Here is a 21,744-nt window from a genome sequence, read left to right on the forward strand (position 1 = left end):
AGTGACGCCACGAGTAAGGGAGGTTGTGTGTGTGTAGTGGTAGTGAGGGGGGGGTCGATGAGAGTTGGCTCTACCTTTGCCTCAGCTCAGCCCAAAAGACTGCAGTTGCCATTATTGACCAGATGAATGTGTGTTGGGGCGGTGGGTGGTGGTGCTGGTGGGGGGGGGAGTCAGGGCATGGAGGAGTGGCGCTGTGGGAGGAGCTGGTGGTGGTGGTGGGGGTTTGAAGGTGGAGGGCTCTGATCGGCGGTGTTTGGTGGATGTCTGTGGCCCCAGCCCGCCCTTCACAGCGCCATAATTAGAGCCTCATTCCTGGAGTGACGCTGCAGCGCCGCACTCAACTCCATCACATCCTCCGAGTGGCTCCGTTCCGATCGCAGCAGCAGCAGCAGCAGCAGCAGCAGCAGTCGCGGCTGATTTCCACTCATCGTACAGCACCGCAATTCCGCCAGCGCTTGATTTATTTCCTCTCTTCACGCCATACTATCTGCCTGCGATGGACCTGTGTGCCGTGCTGCTGTGCTCCCTGGTCGCAGCTCTCCTTGCACAAGGTAAGTGGACTCTTGTTCTTTGTTACTTTCTCTTTTAACCGCGCTGGCTTTAAACAGCACGCGCGACCACTGCGTCGCCGCATGTTTTAATTAAAGGAAGGTTCTAAGCGGATCTCCGTAAATAATCCAGGAACCCCTCAGCATGGTCTGTAATCCGCGGTCAGCATAGTTTGCTATGAGAATCAAAGTGGCAGCACCGGGAAGTGATGAATTTGTCACTAAACTAGTTGAGGCATGTAATCAGGTCTCGTTTTACTGCTCCCGAGTGTTGCAATCCATTGTTGAGATCAAACAAGAAGAGGGATTTCCTTCTTTCTTTCTTTCTTTCTAACTTTTGTATAATAGTTTTATTTACTGGAGGTAGAGTTTGGTTTTCCTCATATTTTACTGATACTTTGACAATTTTGACTCATGAAATCTGCCCTTTAACTTCACGGTAATGGGTAGAATCCTGGCAATATGGAGCTAAAACCGTGATATCGGCAGGAAAACAGCCTCCAGCTCTTTCACTTTATTGAATTTAGTTTTGGTGCCTCAGTTGAAGCCGGGTTTGGCTTTTACACAAGTTGACTCTGCCCTACGAGTCAAAGGCCAAGTGCCTTGGTATGCTGTGTCTCACCGGGGCTGGGAATATCTAGACAGCAGGGTGTGATTTATACTTGGGTACCCAGGGCAGGGTCACACATGCATGGGATGACCGTATCAAAAAGCTCTGGTCACACATGAGGCAATTTTCACAGCTTCTGAGGAAGAGACCTAAAAGAATTTAACGGCTGACAGAAAGGGTTTGCAACAGCATTTTTGTAAATATGTGGAGGTGAGAGGTAGATAAGAAAAAGGCAGTGAGTAAAAATATGCTCCTCTTGAGGGACAGGCGCTTGCAGATTTGTTCGCGAATAGATACAAGTGAGAGATGCACTCTGCTGCTGGGACGTCTGGCTCCAGCCAAACACTCCTCAGTCTGGGGCGGAGCTCAACCAGACCAGCGGGGCTCATTAAGCCTTGTTTACACCAGGCGTCTAGACACAGCAAACCATGTGTTGCAGTGCGCTGCCAAGACGGAGTAGCCCTGCACACCAGGAGCAGCAGCAGCAGCAGCAGCAGCAGAGGCAGCAGTGGCAGTAACAGCTGCAGCAGCAGCAGCAGTAACAACAGCAGCAGCAGCAGCAGCAGCAGCAGAAACAACAGCAGCAGCAGCAGCAGTAACAACAGCAGCAGCAGCAACAGCAGCAGCAGCAGCAGCAGCAGCAGCAGCAGCAGCTCCACTCTTCCAAGATGTAAATCACTCCAGACAGACAGACAGACAACAAGGAGTTGGACGTGCCTCTCTTGATAAAACACCAATGTACTCTTCTCAGCTCAGGCTGTTTCTGGTCTTTCGATGTTTGGATCTAGACAAAGGTCTAGTGGGTCGACCTATCAGCAGTGGGTCGAGACATTAACTAACTAACTGACCATTTCTGCTATTTAATAACTAAGGCTTTGATAACAGGTCTTACTGGGCCATGGTGGACTTGAACAAGCTGATCTTCTCTTATTTTATGGTTCAGTTTCTCTCTTTGAGCAACAACCTTCACTTGTCTTTAGTCTTCTCCACCAGCTCCACTTACCTCTTTAACACGGCTTTATAAGGTAATGTTGGAGCTTGTTTATGTCCACGTTATTGTATTTTTACGATTTCGGAGGAATATTCCCTGAGCAGCTTTGCAAACTGATAAAAGGTCTGAAAGGTTTTGGAGGCTTCCAGCTGGAGATTGAGGGCTCGCTCACAGGAACCCACGTGAAAAGCCTTTAAAACGGCATCCTCATTTCATCCAGCTGCTACAGTCTTTATTGGCCAAAAGGATTGTGGGCCGTGCCAGACCTCCACAAGTCAGCAGTGAGTCAGCGACAGTAGCGGCTGTGTAAGAAATCCTCCATCTTAACCCTCTGGCTCTCCTTCAGTTTGATCGTCCATTGCACGGCCGGCAATTGGAGCAATTTTTCAAAAAAAATGCTTTGCTTTGTTTCCCTGGCAAGAAATACTTTTATTCTTTAAACATGATTTTCACAAAGATGTTGTTTTGTCTTGGCCAATCCGTCCTGCAGAACTGATTGTCGACAATCTCAGCCTCACGGTTCTCTTTGTTGTTTTTTTCTTTGCTTTTGTAGTACTTTCTGTTGTTGTGACTCAGTCAACTGAAGCACAAACTGCACTGATGACTATCCCTGATGGAGCTTCACCTTTGATTTAACTGTTGTAATAAAATTCCTGCCAGGACACAGCAACAAATCTGTTAAAAACAAAAGATTTCTCATCCAACACACTTGTCCTCCTTGAAGAAACTAAATTATGATCTGAATGTGACTTGGGGATTGCGAAACAAATTGATTCGTTTTCCATGACGTGCAAGACTTCAGCTAAAAAAAAACAACGACTTGTACGACTTGACACAAAATAGTTTGTTTTTCTCCCTCAACACCACATAGGCAACTTTTTTGAATTTTGTTTTTACATCCTTTCAGGAACACGGCTGAGTGACAAATGGAAATATGTGATTAACAGTGAAATAATCGCTTTATTTTAATAGTTATTTTCTTTATTTTATTTTATTATTTAATTTTTTTTTTGCCAAAGGCCCAGTTATGAGAACTCATAAACAACTTCAGCAGTTTGAGAGCAGTTTGGTGTGAGCGCAGGCAGGTGCGTTATGATTTGGCTGGTAGCATTTTTATACTTTTATGTTGCATGTGCGTGTGAAAATCTCTGCTGCCCACAGCCATTATTCAATAAAAACTGTTTTTCCCTGACGTCCACAGAAGCGACGCAGTTGTCGATGGAGGACTGTTGCAGTGATGGGAGGAAGCGCGCCACCAACAACGAAGACTGCTCGTCCCTCCCACTTATCTTTGAGTCCAGCGCGTGCAGGTAAAATGTTTGGTCTCTTTGCTCCTGGACTTTCTTTGACCTCCGTCTGCTTTACGTATTGTTTCAGCCCTGGAAGCCCAAAATGCCAAATCACTTTACCTTTTCTCCTATAAATCCCCCGGCGTATTTATTCACTGTATGTGCGAGCAGGAAATAGCGCTAGTGAGGGATAATTACACGTTTTGGACGACAAGCCATAGCTACCGTAGAGGGGTTGGTGCATGCGAGAAGACAGGAAGATCTGGGAACATTGACGGCAAACACATTTTACCTTAAAGCAGGGGTAGGCAATAAGGGAAATTTGCCACTGGCCCAGAGAGTGGCTTTTGAAGATCACTGGGCCCACTATTGTAACCACTGGTCCAGGTTAACGTCAGGTATCGATCCCTATAATAACAAAAAAAAGAACAATTTGATTTATTAACATTTCTTTTTTGTTAATAAATCAAATTCATAAATCAGAAGTGCTATTACACTTATTCCAACAGGGCACTACCCAAGTAAAATAAGTTCTTCCTCCATCTCCTTCTCAGTTGGATTTTTGCACCCCCCTCCCGATGCCCAGGCAGTGTAACCTGTGGGCGTCTGCTTCTGGGCCTTGACTGCCACCAGCTCAAAACAGCCCTCCTCACAGTTTTACATGCACACAACCTTAAACAGGAGGTGTTTATCATTAATTAATTATTAAAACAATTGTATCATAATGATTCCTAGATATTAATAACATTATAAATAGAAACAATAATTCAAACGCCGATGTACACTGTCACAAATGGGACACGTTTGCTTGCAGATCTGCGTTTTTAAGCAATACTACTAAGTTTTTTTTCTCTCTAGTTACACAGCAATGCGTGTGCGTTATTACATTATGTTTATACGCATTAACGTTTGTCTAACTTACTTGTCTGCATACGTGTATGGAAGAGGATTAGGGCCACAAGAAGAGAGAAAAATTAAGATAGAATTTTTTTTTCAAGTTTCCAATTGGAGAATAAAGTTGAAATTTTGAGATTCATTTCGTGAATAAAATTGAAACTATAATGACCATCAATGCAGCCACTGATGGCAATGCCCTATGCCTTTTTGTATCTTGCGATACAACATAGCCTCACTGTATAACACGCAGGTGTAACCAGCGATGTATCCTTGCATCTACCCATTTTCAGCTATCTCGTTCTGCCTGCAGGCGGCAACCTCCCCCAAGTCTGTCTGATTTTTTCTTCTGAACAGACAAAGTTTGACATTGTCTTTTCACTGTACTAATACTTATCACCACACTGTGTTTGTGTGCTAGAGGAACAAGGACTTCCTTGTTACTAAACCCAATTTTGAAGTACAATTTCACAAGTTGTTCCACAGAAGACATGTTGTCAAGTGACGAAGGTGCGCGAAGGCCATAAACTGATTTGTCATTAATCTTGACATTTCCACTTTATTCACAAACTTTCCACTTTATTTGCGTCAACTTTTTTCACGAAATGTCTTATTTTTTAACGAAATTTAAACTTAAAACTCGAAATGAAAACTTAAATAAAAATATCCATCCTGTAATATTTTTTTTCTGTTCTTGTGGCCCTAATCCCATTTCGTAATATGTTGGCATTGATCTGCACAGTTCACAGTGGACCTCTTTTTTCATCATACCCCAGACAATTCCAGCGGTGTCGCCACCGGGCCTGGAACTTTCTCTCCCTTTTCTTTTCATATTCACTTTCACTTCCCGTCAACTCCTCCGGTGACTTTCTCTTCTTTGCTTTCTCTTTCTTTGCCTGTTGTTTGGTCGGGCACTGGGGTTTCTAGCTAATTAAGTACAGATGTCAAGAACTGAGAAATTCAGTGTCACCAATCAGCAGCAGTGAGCAGGCGGCGCGTGTTCCGAGGTGTGTTTATGTCCAACGGAGAGCACAACGCTGGCTATCGTTGATTGGGATCACATAACGTGTGACCTGGCTCCAACTGTCTACATGTTTGAAGTGTCCTTGGGCAAGACACTGAATCCTAAATTGCTCCCAATGAGGCTAGAAGCACCTTACATGGCAGCAGCCACCCATTGGTGTATGAGTGTGTGAGTGAATGGGTGAATGAGAGGACATTGTAAAGCACTTTGGGTTACCGTGAAGGTGCTGCAAAGTGCTATATAAGTTAAGTCCATTTACCATGCGTTTTTTTCAAGGACATTTATTTTTATTGGCCCCACAGTGCCAGTGCTTGGAGTGCTCTGGTGGCCGTGGCAGTTGTATCATTGACCCCAGATTTTAGCCACCTGAGCATATCCCTATTGGTCTCCAAGCACGCACCAAAAAAAAGTGAAGAGTGAGAGGAGGGAAAGAAGAGAAAAGCAAAGAAACAACGGTGCAACTTTGCCCTTAAATGGCCGTTTGAAGGAGGAGGTGTGAGGTGGCATTTACGTGATAAGAGTTGGTCAAGAGGCTTGCGGGAAATGAGACTGAGCGAGTGGGAATCAGCCAAGACCAGACTCAGAGAGTCGCTCGCTGTCAACTGATTGGACGGCAATAAAAAGGCAATAAGCGCAATATGATACGGTGACGGAAACAGAGGACGAGGCCACTGATATTTGAAGATGATTCTCTGTTGCGAGGCGGCAGTGCTGTTCTTGCCCTCGTCTCAGCAGTGCTCTGATCTGAGCCGACAGTTTAACAGGCTGAGAGGTCAAGAGGTCAACACTCAGTGGAGGGGGGGCGGGGGGGGGGGGGGCTGTTTGTGTCTCCAGAGCATCTTTTACGTGTGTGAGTGTGTGTGCAGGCAGCTTTCAGTGGAGCCGTCGGTGACTCACAGGCGTAGGCGTGCTTATCTTGAGGGAGCGGTTTATTTTTGTTACTTTACTCGTTAAGGAGGAGGAGGAGGAGACGTGGAGGAAGAAGAGGAGGAGGAGACGTGGAGGAAGAAGAGGAGGAGAATGGAGGTGTAGGAGGAGGAGACGCGGAGGTGGACACATTTTGAAATGCTCAAACTAAACGTTGAGTCAAAATTTAAAACCATCATAGCTTGAGGGAGAAGCTGCGGAGGGAGAAGCTGCGGTGATGTCACTGGAACTTGTCCAGCCCTGCTCCGGACTCACACGGGACCATGATCCTCAGCACCGACCGCCAGCTCCTCGTCGGAGTTGCCCCGGGCCGCTTTTAATAGTGCACTTGAGAGCACGAGAGCACAGCAAGAAGGTTGTCGGGACAATTGCGACTCAAATGCTAAGCTAACGCAATAGCAGTCTGAACTTTTACTCAGCCCTTGTCATCTTCTTCTCTTCTGTTTTTAAATGTTGGAAACAAAGAAGGGCAATTGAACGTGCGTATAGAGGGAAGGCAAAAGGTACTTGAACGCACCTTCACATTGAAGTCAAGCAATTAGATTGGTCGCTGCAAGTTTTGTCAAGTAGCCTCAGTTTTGAAAGTCCATGATACCGCAAGAAGTGAAGATGGCTGCAGGGTTTGCTACTAAAATCTTGCAAAGTTCACAGTTGGGAGCGCAGCTTAAACATGTCATCAAGTGTGAGACACAGTCACTGCCTGTATTTGCTCTTTAATTGTGAAAGCAGAAGCTACAACGCTCATGCTAATTTCTTCTTTGTCTTTATGCAGCAAAGTCGGTGGTTTTGTCCCACGTAAAATAGAACTCTGTTGGTTGTGAGATCCAATGATCAATGCTGTTGAAGGTTGACTCATTGCTTAAATCACCTGAAAGGTTAACACAACCCCTGTCCCCTTGCGTCCACCTCACACTCACAGGACGGTGCAGGAGCAGTGCTGCGTGGCAGTGATGGAGGCCTCCATGTGCACCGATGGCATCAACACGGCCAAAGACCAGCGATCCTGCGACACCTTGTTCAGCAACACCTGCGAGACCAAGACCAAGAAGGTGCCTTTCTGCCAGCCTTGTCCCACGTGCTTGTGCTTGTTGTGCCTCTTCGCTGAGAAAGACGTAGTGAAGTCACCGTGTGCGCTGGAAACCTCCTTCAACTAACTCAGTTAGCATGACGTCACTGTGTTAGTCAGCCAGTGTGGAGGCAAATGATTGATGAGAGAGAGCGCATGATGTGGGACTGTGTGTGTGTGTGTGTGTGTGTGTGTGCGCACAGTGAGAAGGATGAGGCATGCCACTCCAGGGAGGACTGGATCTTTCTGCTGTCTGAGGAGATAAATCTGGCCGTGACTCTCATCCAAACACCTCTCACTGCTCAGATGAGTGTTTGTTTCTGTTGCGTCTGCTTCCTTTCACAACACGCCGCCCGTTGACACGCCACATGGATGAATACTTGGCTCCCAGCGGAGCAAAGACAAAGCTGGTACACTTCAGAGAGTGACTCATTGAATGAATCATTTTAAACTGGTAGCGATATGCTGCATTGTGGGACTGTGGCCAATACGTGTGCCCACAGAGTATTAACGAGGTGAATTACAGAATGGTGGCTGAAGTTTCTTTGCAGACGCGATGGATGGCTTTTATCACATGAATGGCATAAACAGGGTGTGGACGGTTTCAGTTGCGTCCTGTATTTGAACCCTCAGAACATCATTAAAATTGTTGACTCAAAGCCACCCAAAAAGAGCCTTTTGCATGTAAACCCTTATGTTATGGTTGTGTTGAGCCGATGCCCAGGTCAGGGTGGTCTGCTGAAATGCTCTAATTCACCACTACCATATGAATTGCACTGTTTAGATCAGACAAAATGCAGTCATCACTTTTTGGCACACATACAAAATAATATGTAAGACTTACAAATTCTGGCAAATGAAACACCAATGTTCTGACTCTTTTCACCGTCATTACCCTTCCCTCGCTGACATAACTGGGCTGTCCTCATGATTGATGACGTCATCCCTAAGGGGATGATGTCATCCAATATGTGTCAGTTTGTCTTCTTCACTGCTGTTCCACTGTCTGTCAGACAGTTGGCTCTGCTGGAGAGACATGGAGCTCAGTCACTTTTTTATTTCTGGTTTCAAGGTCAGTGTCATGCTCGCTGATGCACTGAAGCAGCACAAGATGTTGCTGTTTCTGGGGGTTGTTTTTTTTCTCTTCTGATGTTGCGTTACGTGTCCTGTAGATGTGCTGTGACTGTTGCCTCCTGGGAAAGGCAGCTCAGGAGCAGGGTCTCCCCTGTGACCGCACACTGTCTGTAGGCCATCAGTGTGACCTGGTGTCCCGAACCTGCTGCCTCGATGGAGTGCCAGTGCCAGACAATGAGACCACACCCACAGAACGACCGGAATGTAAGTTGAAGGTTTGCTAAAAATGTTGGGGGGGGGGTTGCTGGTTGGAAATCGCGTTAACATCCCGGAATTATTTCATTGACCGGGGGATCATGGGGGGGGGGGGGAGCACGCCATCGCTATCGCGCTACACTAGCGTGCCGACAAAGTTACGTGCAGGTAAAGTTTCGTCGATGCCCAGGTCTGCTGTGGATGTTAAAAAAAAAAAAAAAAAAAAAAAAAAAAAAAAAAAAAACATAAATTTGTCCCACAATCAAATTCTCAATCTTCAGAATTTTCCATAGGTTTTCCATAAATAACGATTTTTGTAAGTTTTTTAAGTGATAAGAATATTCAATGCACTTGTTCTTCTTCCATAGTGCCAAACAAGGGTGGAACTGATGAAAATGGAGACAACTCAGTGTTAAGCGATCAGTGCCAAGGTCTGCTCACTCTTTCACTCTGAATGAAACAAAGAAACTAAGCATTGTGTTCAAGCATTTTGTTTTTTTTGTGTAGGCAATTGTGCTCATCGCTGTGTGGCCAATGACACCTGTGCCTGCTTCGAGGGCTTCAAACTGAAACCGGACAGGAGGACCTGTGAGGGTCAGTTTCGCTCTCCTTTTAACTTTAAACTGTCATTTTATCACTTGACATTTTGTCATGTTATGTGACAACGTAGTAATTGTGCAGAGACAAGTTTTGGACAATATGGATAGAATACTATGAGATATAATTAGATGATCAGATGGCATAATTGATATTGATTGATTATTTGACTAAATGAGATGAGGTAAGAAGAGTTGAGTTAAAGGTCCCATATTATGCCACTTGTCCACTTCTTAAAATAGTTCTCAAATGTGTAAAAGACCTGTCTGTGACCTGCATCAGTCAAAATTGACTTTGGATCTAATATTTTCACTGTGCCTAAATCAGCAAAAAAAACGCTCTGTTCAGAACAGCCTGTTTTAGGGCGTGTCACTTTTATGTAAAGAGCTGTACCTGGCCACGCCTAGGCCACGCCCTTCTCGCTCGAAGGGGCTGTGGCTCCGGCTCCGGTGGTCATGCGCTAATGTTGTGAATGCGAAGCGACTCGGTCATGGCTAGCAGAAGCAGTGTGGCGCAGCTTCTAGAATTTCTGTGGGTGTGACAAACCTTTACCAGAGGGGGCGGGGTCGAGTGCACTTCCGTGTCTTGGTGACGTCACTATGTCACGGAAGTACGATCTGCCCGATTGAGGCACAAATTTTCGAAAGTCGGAAAAACTAAAGAAGGTCAAGGAAGGACTTTTTTCATACCAGGTGGGATTGTAGACAGGCCGGGGATGCATATTATTGATAGAAAACCGCACTAAAGTGCATTTTGCATGCTATGGGACCTTTAAAGTGGAACAAGTGTTGATATAGGCCAAGATGAGAAATGGAAAGAGAAGATGGAACTAGACCAGCGGTCCCCAACTTTTTTTGCACCACGGCCCGGTTAAATATGAGGCAATATTTTCACGGATCGTGGCTTGTGGAGATCGTGCTAAAGTCCTGCGGCCCGGTACCACATGACCCACAGACCGGTACCGGTCCGCTGGACTAGACCATGTGAATTGTGATAAGATTAGGTGAAATTAGAACAAATGAGATTAGATGGAAATCAATGAGGTAAGATGTTAGACAATATAGATATGAGATCAGTCGAAAGATGAGATGAGAAAATACATGAGAAAACATAGACATACATTTAGGACAGATGATATGAGGTTAGATTAGACAACTGAAATGAGATCATTTTGGCAAAATGAAATGAGGGAACGAGCTGTGAGGTAAGATGAGACAAGATAAGGTAAGAAAGTGTGATAAGAGACAAGAAGGTAAGTTGAGAGATGATACATGAGACTTGATGAGACATATGATGACATAAGACAGGAAAGATAAAGATCCATATAGACCAAGTGAGATGAGATGAGATGAGACCAGTTGAGAAGAGATGATCAGAGATGAGATGAGACCAGGTGAGATGAGATGAGGTGAGATGAGATGAGATGAGACCAGGTGAGATGAGATGAGATGATTGTTGATGTCTGTTCGCTCTCCCAGACATCAACGAGTGTTTGCTGGGCGCCAGTAACTGCCGCGGTGGTGAGCGCTGCATCAACACACAGGGCTCGTTCCGCTGCCAGCGGGAGGTAAGCTGCGGGACGGGCTATGAGCTCACTGACAACAACAACTGCAAGGGTGAGTGGAAACCACAGTGATCCCACCTGCTTGTCAATGCGTGATCATCACTCCATTCATACTCAAGAGCCGTGCGACCTCTGACCCCATCAGACATCGACGAGTGCGAGACTGAGATCCACAACTGCGGCAGTGACTTCCAGTGCCAGAACACCCAGGGGTCGTTCCGCTGCCTCCCCAAGGTCAAGTGCGGCGCAGGTTACATCCAGGACGCCCTGGGGAACTGCATCGGTGAGCAAAAACTAGCAGTCAATTCACACAGACTGTATATGTGCATCCTGTCTGACCGAATGCTTGGCCCTATTTCTACTCTTAATAAAGAAAAAAAACAAACCCCCTGACCTGAATTGTCAAAATATCCCAGTCAGTCTCATCTAAATATTCACACAGACACACAAAATTCACACACATTCCTACCTATCTTTTTTAAAGCTCCCGCTACAATTTAACTTTTTTTTCTCTCGAGTTTTTTCTTGAAAACTTCTTAATGTAATAACAACATCCTAACAGAAACAAGCAAACACTCAAAAAAGAAAAACATGAAAAGGAAATTAAATGACACTCCCACAAACACATGGGAGTTTCTTTTAAAGTAATCCAACCGTAGTCAGTTTTTTACGTCTGAACACAACGACCGATCCTTCTCACACGTTTCCAAAACTGCTAACACACCAACACACCTACAACACACAACTGACAGAACAGCTAACTTCATGCTCAAAGCTCACATTGTAAAACCAAACACTGACACAAGTTTTCTAAATGCAAGAATACACTAACACTATACACCAGATCAACCAAACACCAACACCTCCTTCTCTTCCATCAGAAACCTTCAATCAGTCACATAACACTGTCATAAAAAACACAAACACCAGTTGGATTTACAGAATACACAGAATTAAAAAAAAGAGACCCTAATTTGCCAGGTCTTCTGCATTGGGCCACCTCTACTTCACACCGGAAGTCTTCCCTGCCAAGGCACTTCAGGAAGAATCTCTTCACATGCCTGATCCATCCCTGACAGTGCTCAGGTGTGATCTCCTGGTTGGTTGGCTGGATGGTGGTCATAGACCAGACCTGACCAAAGTACGGCCCACGGGCCACATCTGGCCCGCTGCGTATCCCTGTCTGGCCTGTGTAAGGCCAGTCATAAATTACGCGATCGACCAGTAGATCGAAGGTAGTTTTGCTCGATCGCATGGAGAGAGAGAGAGAGAGAGTCGCAAAGATACTTCCTAATGTAATATGCAATCCCCCACCAGCATCAGCTTTAGCCTGTTGGTTAAATTTAGAACTTGAGGTTATCTGTTCTCACATACTGTGTGAAAGCATTTGTAACTTTGTGAGTGAAAGTCAATTGTTTTGGTCTTGGTAGAGCTTGTTTGTAAAATAAGTTAAAACATTTTGTAAATCTGTCCACCGTGTCCACAAGAAAAAGTTTTAATTGTAAAAGTCAGACAGGCTGATGTTGTGCCAACTGTGTGAAGAGTTTTGGAAATGTTGTGAAGTGATGGAATTTGTGTTGGGACAATTGTAAAAAACTGTAAGTCGTGTATCGCTGTTCATTCCTATATACTGCCCACCTCATCAATCTCTGGTCAAACTGCACTTCATGCTGTTTCAGGCGGTGCTTTTATCTTTTCCATTGTGTAGATTTCCTGGACAAGGTGAGTCCACTGGTCCTGGGCGGGAAAGTCTTCCCTGTTTCTTTGTAGTAACTTTTTTAGCAGCTGCTAATAATAGCTTCACCAGGTGTCTGTCCTTCACTTTGACATTTCTCCACCTCGGTTACACAAATACTTCATAGGAATCTCATATCCAAGTCATTTCAACAATGCCACAATATACATTTTCCATTTTCTTTCTCCTTCCATTTTAGACATCGATGAGTGTGTGAGCCAGACGGGGCCGTGCCAACGGGGCCAGGTGTGTCACAACACAGTGGGCTCCTACACCTGCCAGAGGAACTCAGTCAACTGCGGCCGGGGCTACCATCTCAACGAGGAGGGCACGCGGTGCATTGGTGAGGCGCCCTCCAGGGGAAACTCTGCACTGCTGACTAACAATCAGTCTTACTCACACTTTTTACCTCCCCACTCCCTCTCTCCAGACATCGACGAATGTAAGAGCCCCCAGAAGGCGTGCGAGGGCCACGGCTGTGTCAACCTGCTGGGCTCGTACCGTTGCGAGTGTCAGTCCGGCTACATCTTCAACAGTATCAGTCGGGAGTGTGAGGGTGAGGAGCGTCTTTTCTAATAATAATAATGATAATAATAATACTACAACTACTACTACTACTACTACTACTACTAATAATAATAACAATAACAATGATAATAATAATAATAATAAATTTTATTTGTTAGGACACCTTTCACAACACTTAAGGTCGCCTTACAGAAAACAATTAAAAATACAATAAAAACAGGGATAAAAACACGAAAAACCATACAACAAAACACACAGCAAATAAAATACATTAAAATACATTAAAGGAGACCTATTATGCTTTTCCTCTTTTTTGACCTCAAATACTTTTACAATTTTGGATACTAGTATCAAACGATGCCAAAGCGTCAAATAATGAGGTTCATCCATTTGGACGTGAGCCCTGCAAGTTGTAGTGCATGGTTCTTCACGTTGAGTTTTACCGTCTTTTTTTTTTTTTTTTTATCTTTGTGGTCGCATTGATGTCAGTGCGTGCCGGACTTCCCTACATGGCCATGCTCAGGCATGCTCCAGGCCCCACCCTCCCCTGCTCTGCCTCGGAAGTTATGTCGCTGTATAGCCGCTGAATCATGTCCATAAACTACCACCACCGCTAACCCCGTGCTCTGCTTATGTGTTGTTTTCGCTGGCAGCGAAACTTAAGAGGCGGAGATTCTGCCGCTATGAGTTTCGCTCATTATAGCAATTTTAACGCTGCTAGCGTTAAAATCTGCGAGCTAGGCTCTTTCCTGTTTTGTGCTTTGTTTGGACGGTGAATACACGGTGAATACAAAAATGTAAATCCTATGGTTCCGGGGACATGGGAGGCACAAAAATAGTCCAGGGACCTTCGGTCCGCCGTGCAGCCCTAACACCGCCCACGCTCAGGTAGTAACCAATCCAATCGAGCTGCGCTGTAACAACCAACCGAGTAGAGCTGGCACCAACTGTGTAGGGCCAGTGGAAACATGCCCTAAGTAACAATTTATCAGTGTCCTAAATGTGTTTATTCATATCGGACAAAAGCTGTTTTCAGTTTAACATTATAGAGCGCATACACAGAGCTAAGGTACATTTTTCAGTCAGACTGCCTGAGGCTTACCACATTAAATATAGACGTGGATAAAGTATTCTTTTGATCTAACCGTGGCGTGCGCACAAATAGCACAGATGTGTAACGTGTAGTGAGATATGCTGTGAAGTTTATTTTGGACCGTGTCTGAAAGAAAAAACAGTAGCTTAGCAAAGGTTGGATCTACTCGACAGCAGCTACGTTTGTTTGCTCACAGCTTTTATGAGTGCAACCTAGGTGCACAAATCTCTCTCTGCCTCTGGATCGGATTCAGGACCAAACACATAAGGCTGTATTTCTGAATGTGACATTTTCAAAAGAGTTCAAATTGTGACGGTTACGTAAAGTTAGCTGTCTACTCTCAACTCCTGCAACCGAGGAGGTGGGGCTCTGCAGGGGGTGGAGTGAAGTAAGCAGACCGTTTTCATGGGATGCAGGAAATACAAGGAAGCGATGTAGCAAGAGACACAGATCTACAAAACTTTCAGTGCGGCTAATCTTGTGTAGCTGCTGTGGAGAGGCCAGAAATCAAATACAAAGGCCAGAAAATGAGTATAATGGGTCACCTTTGAAAAACAACTGCATTTATAAGCAGCACAACTTATCCGGTGGGATATGCAGTTGTGTTGCTGAGATGATGGGGGAGTTGGGGAGCAGAGTGGCTTTCCCTCCATCACGTAAGTCAAACACCTCCAGCACCACCGTCAAACCTTCGGCCATTTCATCATTGTGCATTGTGTTGTGTCATTTGTGTGTCAGACATCAACGAGTGCAGGCACTACCCTGGCCGCCTGTGTGCTCACAAGTGTGAGAACACGCGAGGGTCCTATAAGTGCAGCTGCACCACCGGCTTCAAGCTGGCAGCTGACGGCAGGAACTGTGATGGTAAGATTCATATTTATATATTTAAAAAAGGAAATTAAAAAAAAAAGTTTTTTAGTTTTTTTTTTAACACAAAGAATTATTTGAAAATTAACAATGTGCAGTGCTTTGCTTTTCTTAAGCAAAGCACTTAATGACAAGTCTGTACAGCTGTGATATTGCACTGTACTGTTGCCATGCAAGTCCTGGTTTGAAAAAAGGACTTGAAGTTCAGACCTCAGTCTCACTGAATTAAAGCCATAACTTTTTAGGGCACTCATATTATCTGAAATTATGTACAACTTGCTGGCAGCTAGCTAGCTCGCTGGCTGGAGCTACTGTGCGAGGCTCGTGTGAAGTGTGACCGCTTGTGAGTGCTTGTGACGGGGGAGAGGCTCAGCAGCTCCCGCTGTGCCAGAAGTCAGAGTCTCCAAACACAAGCAGCTACAGTCTACAAAAACACCAGAAATAGACGCTAGAATTGTCGCTAGACGTTTTTATCAAAGTCAAAGTCGCTCAGAGGATATGCAGAGTCTCCCAATCAACTTAAAACAACGGAATGAAAACTTGAAAACTGCTTCGGCGGATGTTTACACTTTAAGATCGCTGATTCGCTCATTTCTCTGTCAATCAAAATGGGATTCGGCCTCAAACAGATCATCCAATCATCATGCAGAAGCCGAGCGTCCGGGCCATCTGAGGCCAGCCCACTGCTCCATAGACCCCCAGAGACGCTGAGCGTCCGATGGGCGGGACAAAGCCAAGCCGTCCAATGGACGTCGAGTTTCGCTGCAGTGGATCAACCCACTCTATGCTTCCCCATTGAATCGATGGACGCTCAGCGTCTGCACGGTCTAAGCACTGTGACGCTGCGGGGATGAATGAGAAGGAAGTCGTTTCACTGTCAGCGACCTGCGATAAGTCGCTGATTCTGAACACGTTCTATCAGTGAAATGTACACACAACAGTCCATATTTGACCACTTATTTTCTCACATTTTAGGGGAAGCTGAGCTTCCCTTAGACTTAGACTTAGACTTTTTATTTGTCATTTAAAAACATTCACTTCTCAGTGTCCATTTAAAAACGAAATTCCGATGCACCAACTACCGATAAAAACCAACAATGACAACACAAAGGATAAACAACACAGTCAAGTAATAAGGTGCGATGCATAAAGTGCAAATGTGTATGTTCAATGTATTGCATGAGTTGGAGGGTTATTTTGTGTTCAGTAGTCCCTTGCAGTCTTAGAGCAATCGCCTCTGCGTCTTGACATGTTTCAGCGGAGCTTCCGCCTTCCCCAGAAGTGTCACATCACAATATGGCATTTGTGATGCGTCTTATCAGCTGAAGTTATGGAGGCGGGACCGACCTGTCAGACAAGGCCGTTCACGCCTCCCGCCGCCCATTCGCCTCTCCAGGTGTGCGAGTGCATGTAGGCTCCCTCATCCCAGTTCATCGTCTCTGGGCCCCGTCCCCTGACCCCTGACCCCTGATCCACTGTTGCTACTTGTTGTCCTCTGTGCGGATGACTCTGGCCATGTTCCAATCCATAACGTGATTCTCCCTTTTGCAGTGGTCGCTTATGGCTGATTTGTGGATTTCCTGCTGTGCCTTTTCTTTTATTGCTCTTGTCTGTCTTCTCTCTGTCTCCTTCTCGCATTTTTTTGGTGTTCTTTTTTCCGTGTGATGAAACTCCCTGTCTCCCTGATGTATGTATGTCTTATTACCCTCCTTCTTGCACTCGAAGATTATTTCCTTACCTCCCTTTCAAGATTTCAAACAAAACTCAGCGTATGGTATAGGAATTTGATTGTGTTTAACATTTTATTTGACAAACACACACACAAGGTTTATGTTTTCATACTCAATCACGGACGGGCTCTCATTTGTCTGTAACTACATTCTGTGGCCCCGTGCAGATCTGAATGAGTGCGAGAGCTCCCCCTGCAGTCAGGAGTGTGCCAATGTGTACGGCTCCTACCAGTGTTACTGCCGCCGCGGCTACCAGCTCAGCGACATGGACGGTCTCACCTGCGAAGGTAAACTGGAGCCAGAAGGATACGCTGTTACCTCCTGCAGGTTGTTAGTCTGTTAAAGGTCCAGTGTGCAATGGTTGGAGATCTTGAGAAGAAACAGCGACATTGAGCGGTTACATTGTAGATTGCAGTGTCTTTCACTCGCACGGCATCTCCTTCACTTGCCACTGAACTTAGGTGGCCTGCGCACCAAAACCTGGATACCTTGTCAACCCTCTTCCTTCTCGTTGGTTTATTTGAGGATGCTAGCGTTCACCCTAAATACAGCTGGTTTGTCCACACCAGGCTTCCTTCGAAATATCCTTGTGAAAGATGGCAGCTAACCGATGGAGATGGAGCAAGAGCCTTATTGCTCTATGGATATTCTTATATATAAATAAGAACTTGTACTGTGTACTGAGTATACTTTTGTTAATGTATTTATGGGCAGTATGTTAAGCTTTTATCAATATGAAAATCATAAATCGGGCCAAATTCTAAACACTGTAGCAGATATAAAACAGATTTTCAGTCAGTCAATCAGTCAAATAGACTCCTCTCACTCTGTGACGCCTGCAGATATCGACGAGTGCGCTCTGCCCACTGGAGGTCACATCTGCTCCTACCGCTGCCACAACACGCCGGGCAGCTTCCACTGCTCTTGCCCCGCCAGCGGCTACACGCTGGCACCCAACGGCCGCAGCTGCCAAGGCAAGCACACCGCCACACCCAGGTGTCAACACCTTTCCGCAAAAAAAAAAAAGAGTAACCCTGTCCCACTGTCTTCTCTGTCCTCTCCTAGATGTGGACGAGTGCTTGACAGGGACCCACACATGCACAGAGAACCAGAGCTGCTTTAACATACAAGGAGGCTACAGGTGTCTGTCCATCCACTGCCCGGACAACTACCGCCGCGTTGGAGAGACGTGAGTGGCCGCCCAGTCTTCTCTGCTGCACACACCTTCCAACAGACGTACAATTAATTAGACAATTTGTTACAAATCTTAATATTAGAACTGAAAATAATGTTAGTGCCTCCACCCCTCAGTAAAATGTTTTATCAATCCAATTTCAATGTGAATTTAGGCCTAAAACTCATCCATTAACACAATCCTTCCAGCACTGTTAATGTATAAAGACATAATACATATGTAATTATAAACAATCCATTTTATACTCAGCATTTACAGGTCTTATATGATCCATAAATTGAAAAATCTTTCTTTGCAGAAAATATACAGGCAAACAAAGCATTGAATTAGTGGGCTTATTGTTTTGACATTAGACAGGAAACAGAGAGCTAAACATACAGTTTTCTCAATATTTATAGATGTTGTATAATTCATAGTGAGACTCGAGACTTGGATGAAACATAGAGATCTCTGAAATGTGCAAAACAAAACAGGAGCAAACAGGCTTCACTGGCTCATTTTTGTAGCAGTCAATGTCAAGAGCTTGAAGTCACGTCAGGTGTGCTGTGTTTAGTTGTCCATATCCAACTTTTGCATGTCCAGTGTTCACAATGCTGGAATGACTTCAGGTAAAGCATGAGATCTTGTTTTGAATAATATGAAGTGCACCGAATATTATTTTGTTTTCTATTGGCTCAGTTACAGTATAACCTACATTTTCTTAATTTATAATGCAGGCACCAGCAGCCAAAGCTCTTGCATGACCCACAGAGTGCACCATCACTGACCTGTTAAGTGTTTAAAACCCCAAAAAAAAGAAAAGAAAAAGAGAACCTGCAGACCTCCCGCTGCATGCCATGCACGGCAAATTGAATTTACATCTGGTCTCTCTGTCTCTCTCTCTTCTTCTGCCTGTTGTGTTCCGCCTTTCCTCATGCTCCCCCCCTCCCTCTCCATCCCCTTTCCCCGCTTTCCCCTCCGCCCAAACTCCTCCCTTCCTCTCTCTCGTTGCAGTCGATGCGAACGCTTGCTTTGCAATGGCTCTGTCGAGTGCCTGGCCACGCCGCTGAGAATAACCTACTACCACCTCACCTTCCCCACCAACATTCCTGTCTACACCAACATCTTCCGCATGGGCCCCGCCCACTCCGTGGCCGGCGACGACATCCAGGTCGCCATCACCGCGGGCAACCAGGGGGGGTTCTTCCAGACGGAGCGGGAGCCGGCGGGTGGTGTCCTCTCGGTAGCAAGGCTCATCCAGCAGCCGCAGGACTTTGAGCTGTGGGTGGAGCTGAAGCTGCGGCGCTATGGCTCGCTCAGCACCTACCTGGCTAAAGTGATGGTGTTTGTCACCCAGGAGGAGCCAAGAGTGGCCTATAGTCCGCTGCTAGAGTAGGAGGACTGTTGGAGACAGGACAGAACAAAAAGAAAAACACTTTCCTATAAAAAAAGATGTGTCATTTTGAAAACATTAGGTTTTTAGGGGGTCGGCGGATGGGTGGGTGGGTGCACTGAAGTTCACTGGGTGGGGAACATCAGCGAGAAGGTGATGGAAGTGCATTGAAAGCTTTTTCAACTGCAGCAAAGTTGCAGCATTTAGTGCACTGATAAAAATAGAACGGGTGCAGCTTCAATTACAAATTATGAGGGCAGTATTGTCTCTGGTTAGGGTTAGGGTTAAGGTTCGGGTTACCCAAGCCCGAACCCTAACCAAAGAGTATTTACAGGTGGGGGCACGTCAGTATTTTCATGCTTATAAGAAAATGGAACATAAAGCATAGTTAAGCATATTTTTTTCTTCTATTTCGCATTTTTTTTTTTTTTTTTAGTTGGCCAAGACATTCCATGTTGGTAATATACACACTCTCAGTTTGCAAGTATGGCACTTGCTAGAAGTCATGTGTGTACAAATATGGATTTACTCAAGTATTTCCGAGTATTTCAAAATATTTACATATTGTCCCCTTATCATATTCCAAAAACCCAACACAGCCACAGTTGTCAGCAAGGTCTGCATTTCAAATGTGTGAGTCAAAGATGACACATCTTTTTTTTTTATGATGTGTGTGTGTGTGAAACCGATTAGCACACGAAAGTGGTAGGTACAAAAGATTTCTGCATAACCCATAAAAACTCAGAAGAATACAACCGCATTAATCTGGCCCTTTGAATGCATCCTCGGGGCTGTAGGGCGCCGTGACTACCGCTAAGTGGCGCTCTATGTCAGGGGAAATAATGACATGGTTATAACCCGAGTCTGCCTACAACTGTAAGTGTAATTTGATGATTGTTGCATGTTGAAGTCTGGCGTTTACAGTATTTTATGGTTAATATTTTGGATGAACAATTTTCTATTAAAAATTAAAATAGACACGTTCAGTCAAGTCCGCTTCCTTTTTAAGGGTGCATTGCTGCGTTTAATGGAATACAGCGTGTGAGGCCGAGTCACCGAGTGAGGAAAGACTGTTGGACTGGTTACTGTTCCTGGAAATAGTTGGTTAAAAGTAAAAAACAAATAAACCAAAAAAAAACAATTGTAAAAACAGTGCTCACACAGAAATCGCATAAAGCTTGTTCTTTTTTGTTTGTGTTTTATTCTTGTCCTTACTATTTAAAAGTAGGATCAGTTACGAATTGACTGTCAGCAGTGGTGAAACACACACAAACACACCATCATTACGGTTACAGACGTTCACATCACTACTTTTAAAAGCCATAAAATAATTGCCCACAAGATCCGAGAATTTTAAATGCTTCTTTCTTTTTTTTTCTCCTTTTTTTTTTTTTTTTTTTTATAATACTCACTCATCAAACATAATTTTCCTTGTGCTGCAATAACATCTTTTGCTGGAACTTTCCCCTCTTGCCCTAATGTGAAACACAAAGATTTCCACTGCACCCCAAAGTAAACCCCAAAGTAGACAGATAATCTAAATGAAGGCTGAGTATGTGACATGCGATGGGTTGCAGTGGCAAAAGGGAAGGAAATGTGGAAGAGAGTATAAATAGTTTGACATGCTGTTGGGCCGCTGGCCGAGGGCTGTGGCTTATAATAACTGTAAATTCAGATGTCCTAGGTTGTTTCTGTCCTGAGCTGTCGGAGCAGCAAGGATGCTCTCGTCCCTGTTGGGGATCTTCTTCAAATAAGAACACAGCGGCGCGCAGGAGGTTTTTTCCTCCCCTACCACTTTGAGTTATGGGCTCTGGGTTCTGGCCGGTGGTCTGAACAATTTGTGGTGCGGCAACATTACCGCGCAGCCTATGAATGATGCCCTGCAGTGTTTGTGTTGGTGCCTTATCAACGTGCTAGCTATAAATAATAATTACCAAAAAAAAGAAGCCTCACTCTTGACCAGAGGACTTTCGATCCTAAAAAAAAAAAAAAAAAAAAATCTTTTTGGGTTTGAGAGTATTGGGGTTTTTCTCCTGGGCTGGTCCACGTGATGCAGGGGTGGTTGTGGGGTTAGACATGCAGGCACAGGCCTCCCTCTCACCCCCATTTCAGACAGACAGACGGACAGTCAGACAGACAGACAGACAGATGTATTTACATACAAGAATAAACCTAAACCTAAACCTGCACAAACACATACAGTCACACACACGCATGCACGCAAGCAAGCACACACACACACACACACACACACACACACACACACACACACACACACACAGTGGTTTAATAGGTTCACTTGCTGCCCTTCTGTAAGAGGGTGGTGCATCCTGGGTTATTACCTCTTGAATTTAACTGTCTAGTCCAAAGAAACAGCTTTCAACC

The 21,744-nt window shown here is 44.9% G+C and overlaps 1 protein-coding gene across 2 annotated transcripts in view; it reads left to right on the forward strand.

The window, feature by feature from the left end:
• Positions 1–238: 238 nt before the first annotated feature.
• fbln1 (fibulin 1) overlaps positions 239–21,744 on the forward strand; it is a 35,999-nt gene continuing 14,493 nt past the window's right edge. The window contains exons 1-15 of one of the 2 annotated variants that reach the window (XM_076037982.1): positions 239–551; positions 3,351–3,459; positions 7,203–7,332; positions 8,522–8,687; positions 9,047–9,109; positions 9,186–9,272; positions 10,754–10,891; positions 10,985–11,122; positions 12,774–12,917; positions 13,005–13,130; positions 14,934–15,059; positions 16,960–17,079; positions 17,635–17,766; positions 17,858–17,981; positions 18,981–20,341. In XM_076037982.1, coding sequence (XP_075894097.1) covers positions 497–551; positions 3,351–3,459; positions 7,203–7,332; positions 8,522–8,687; positions 9,047–9,109; positions 9,186–9,272; positions 10,754–10,891; positions 10,985–11,122; positions 12,774–12,917; positions 13,005–13,130; positions 14,934–15,059; positions 16,960–17,079; positions 17,635–17,766; positions 17,858–17,981; positions 18,981–19,362 — 2,040 coding nt within the window. In that variant the 5' untranslated portion in view covers positions 239–496 and the 3' untranslated portion in view covers positions 19,363–20,341. Of the gene's footprint in view, positions 552–3,350; positions 3,460–7,202; positions 7,333–8,521; positions 8,688–9,046; positions 9,110–9,185; positions 9,273–10,753; positions 10,892–10,984; positions 11,123–12,773; positions 12,918–13,004; positions 13,131–14,933; positions 15,060–16,959; positions 17,080–17,634; positions 17,767–17,857; positions 17,982–18,980; positions 20,342–21,744 lie in introns of those variants that run through there. The other variant, XM_076037981.1, reaches the window with a different exon arrangement.

The sequence above is a fragment of the Nelusetta ayraudi genome, unplaced genomic scaffold (genome assembly GCF_046127955.1).
Source record: "Nelusetta ayraudi isolate G7.1 ecotype Tasmania unplaced genomic scaffold, CSIRO-AGI_Nayr_v1 ptg000053l, whole genome shotgun sequence".
NCBI lineage: Eukaryota > Metazoa > Chordata > Actinopteri > Tetraodontiformes > Monacanthidae > Nelusetta > Nelusetta ayraudi.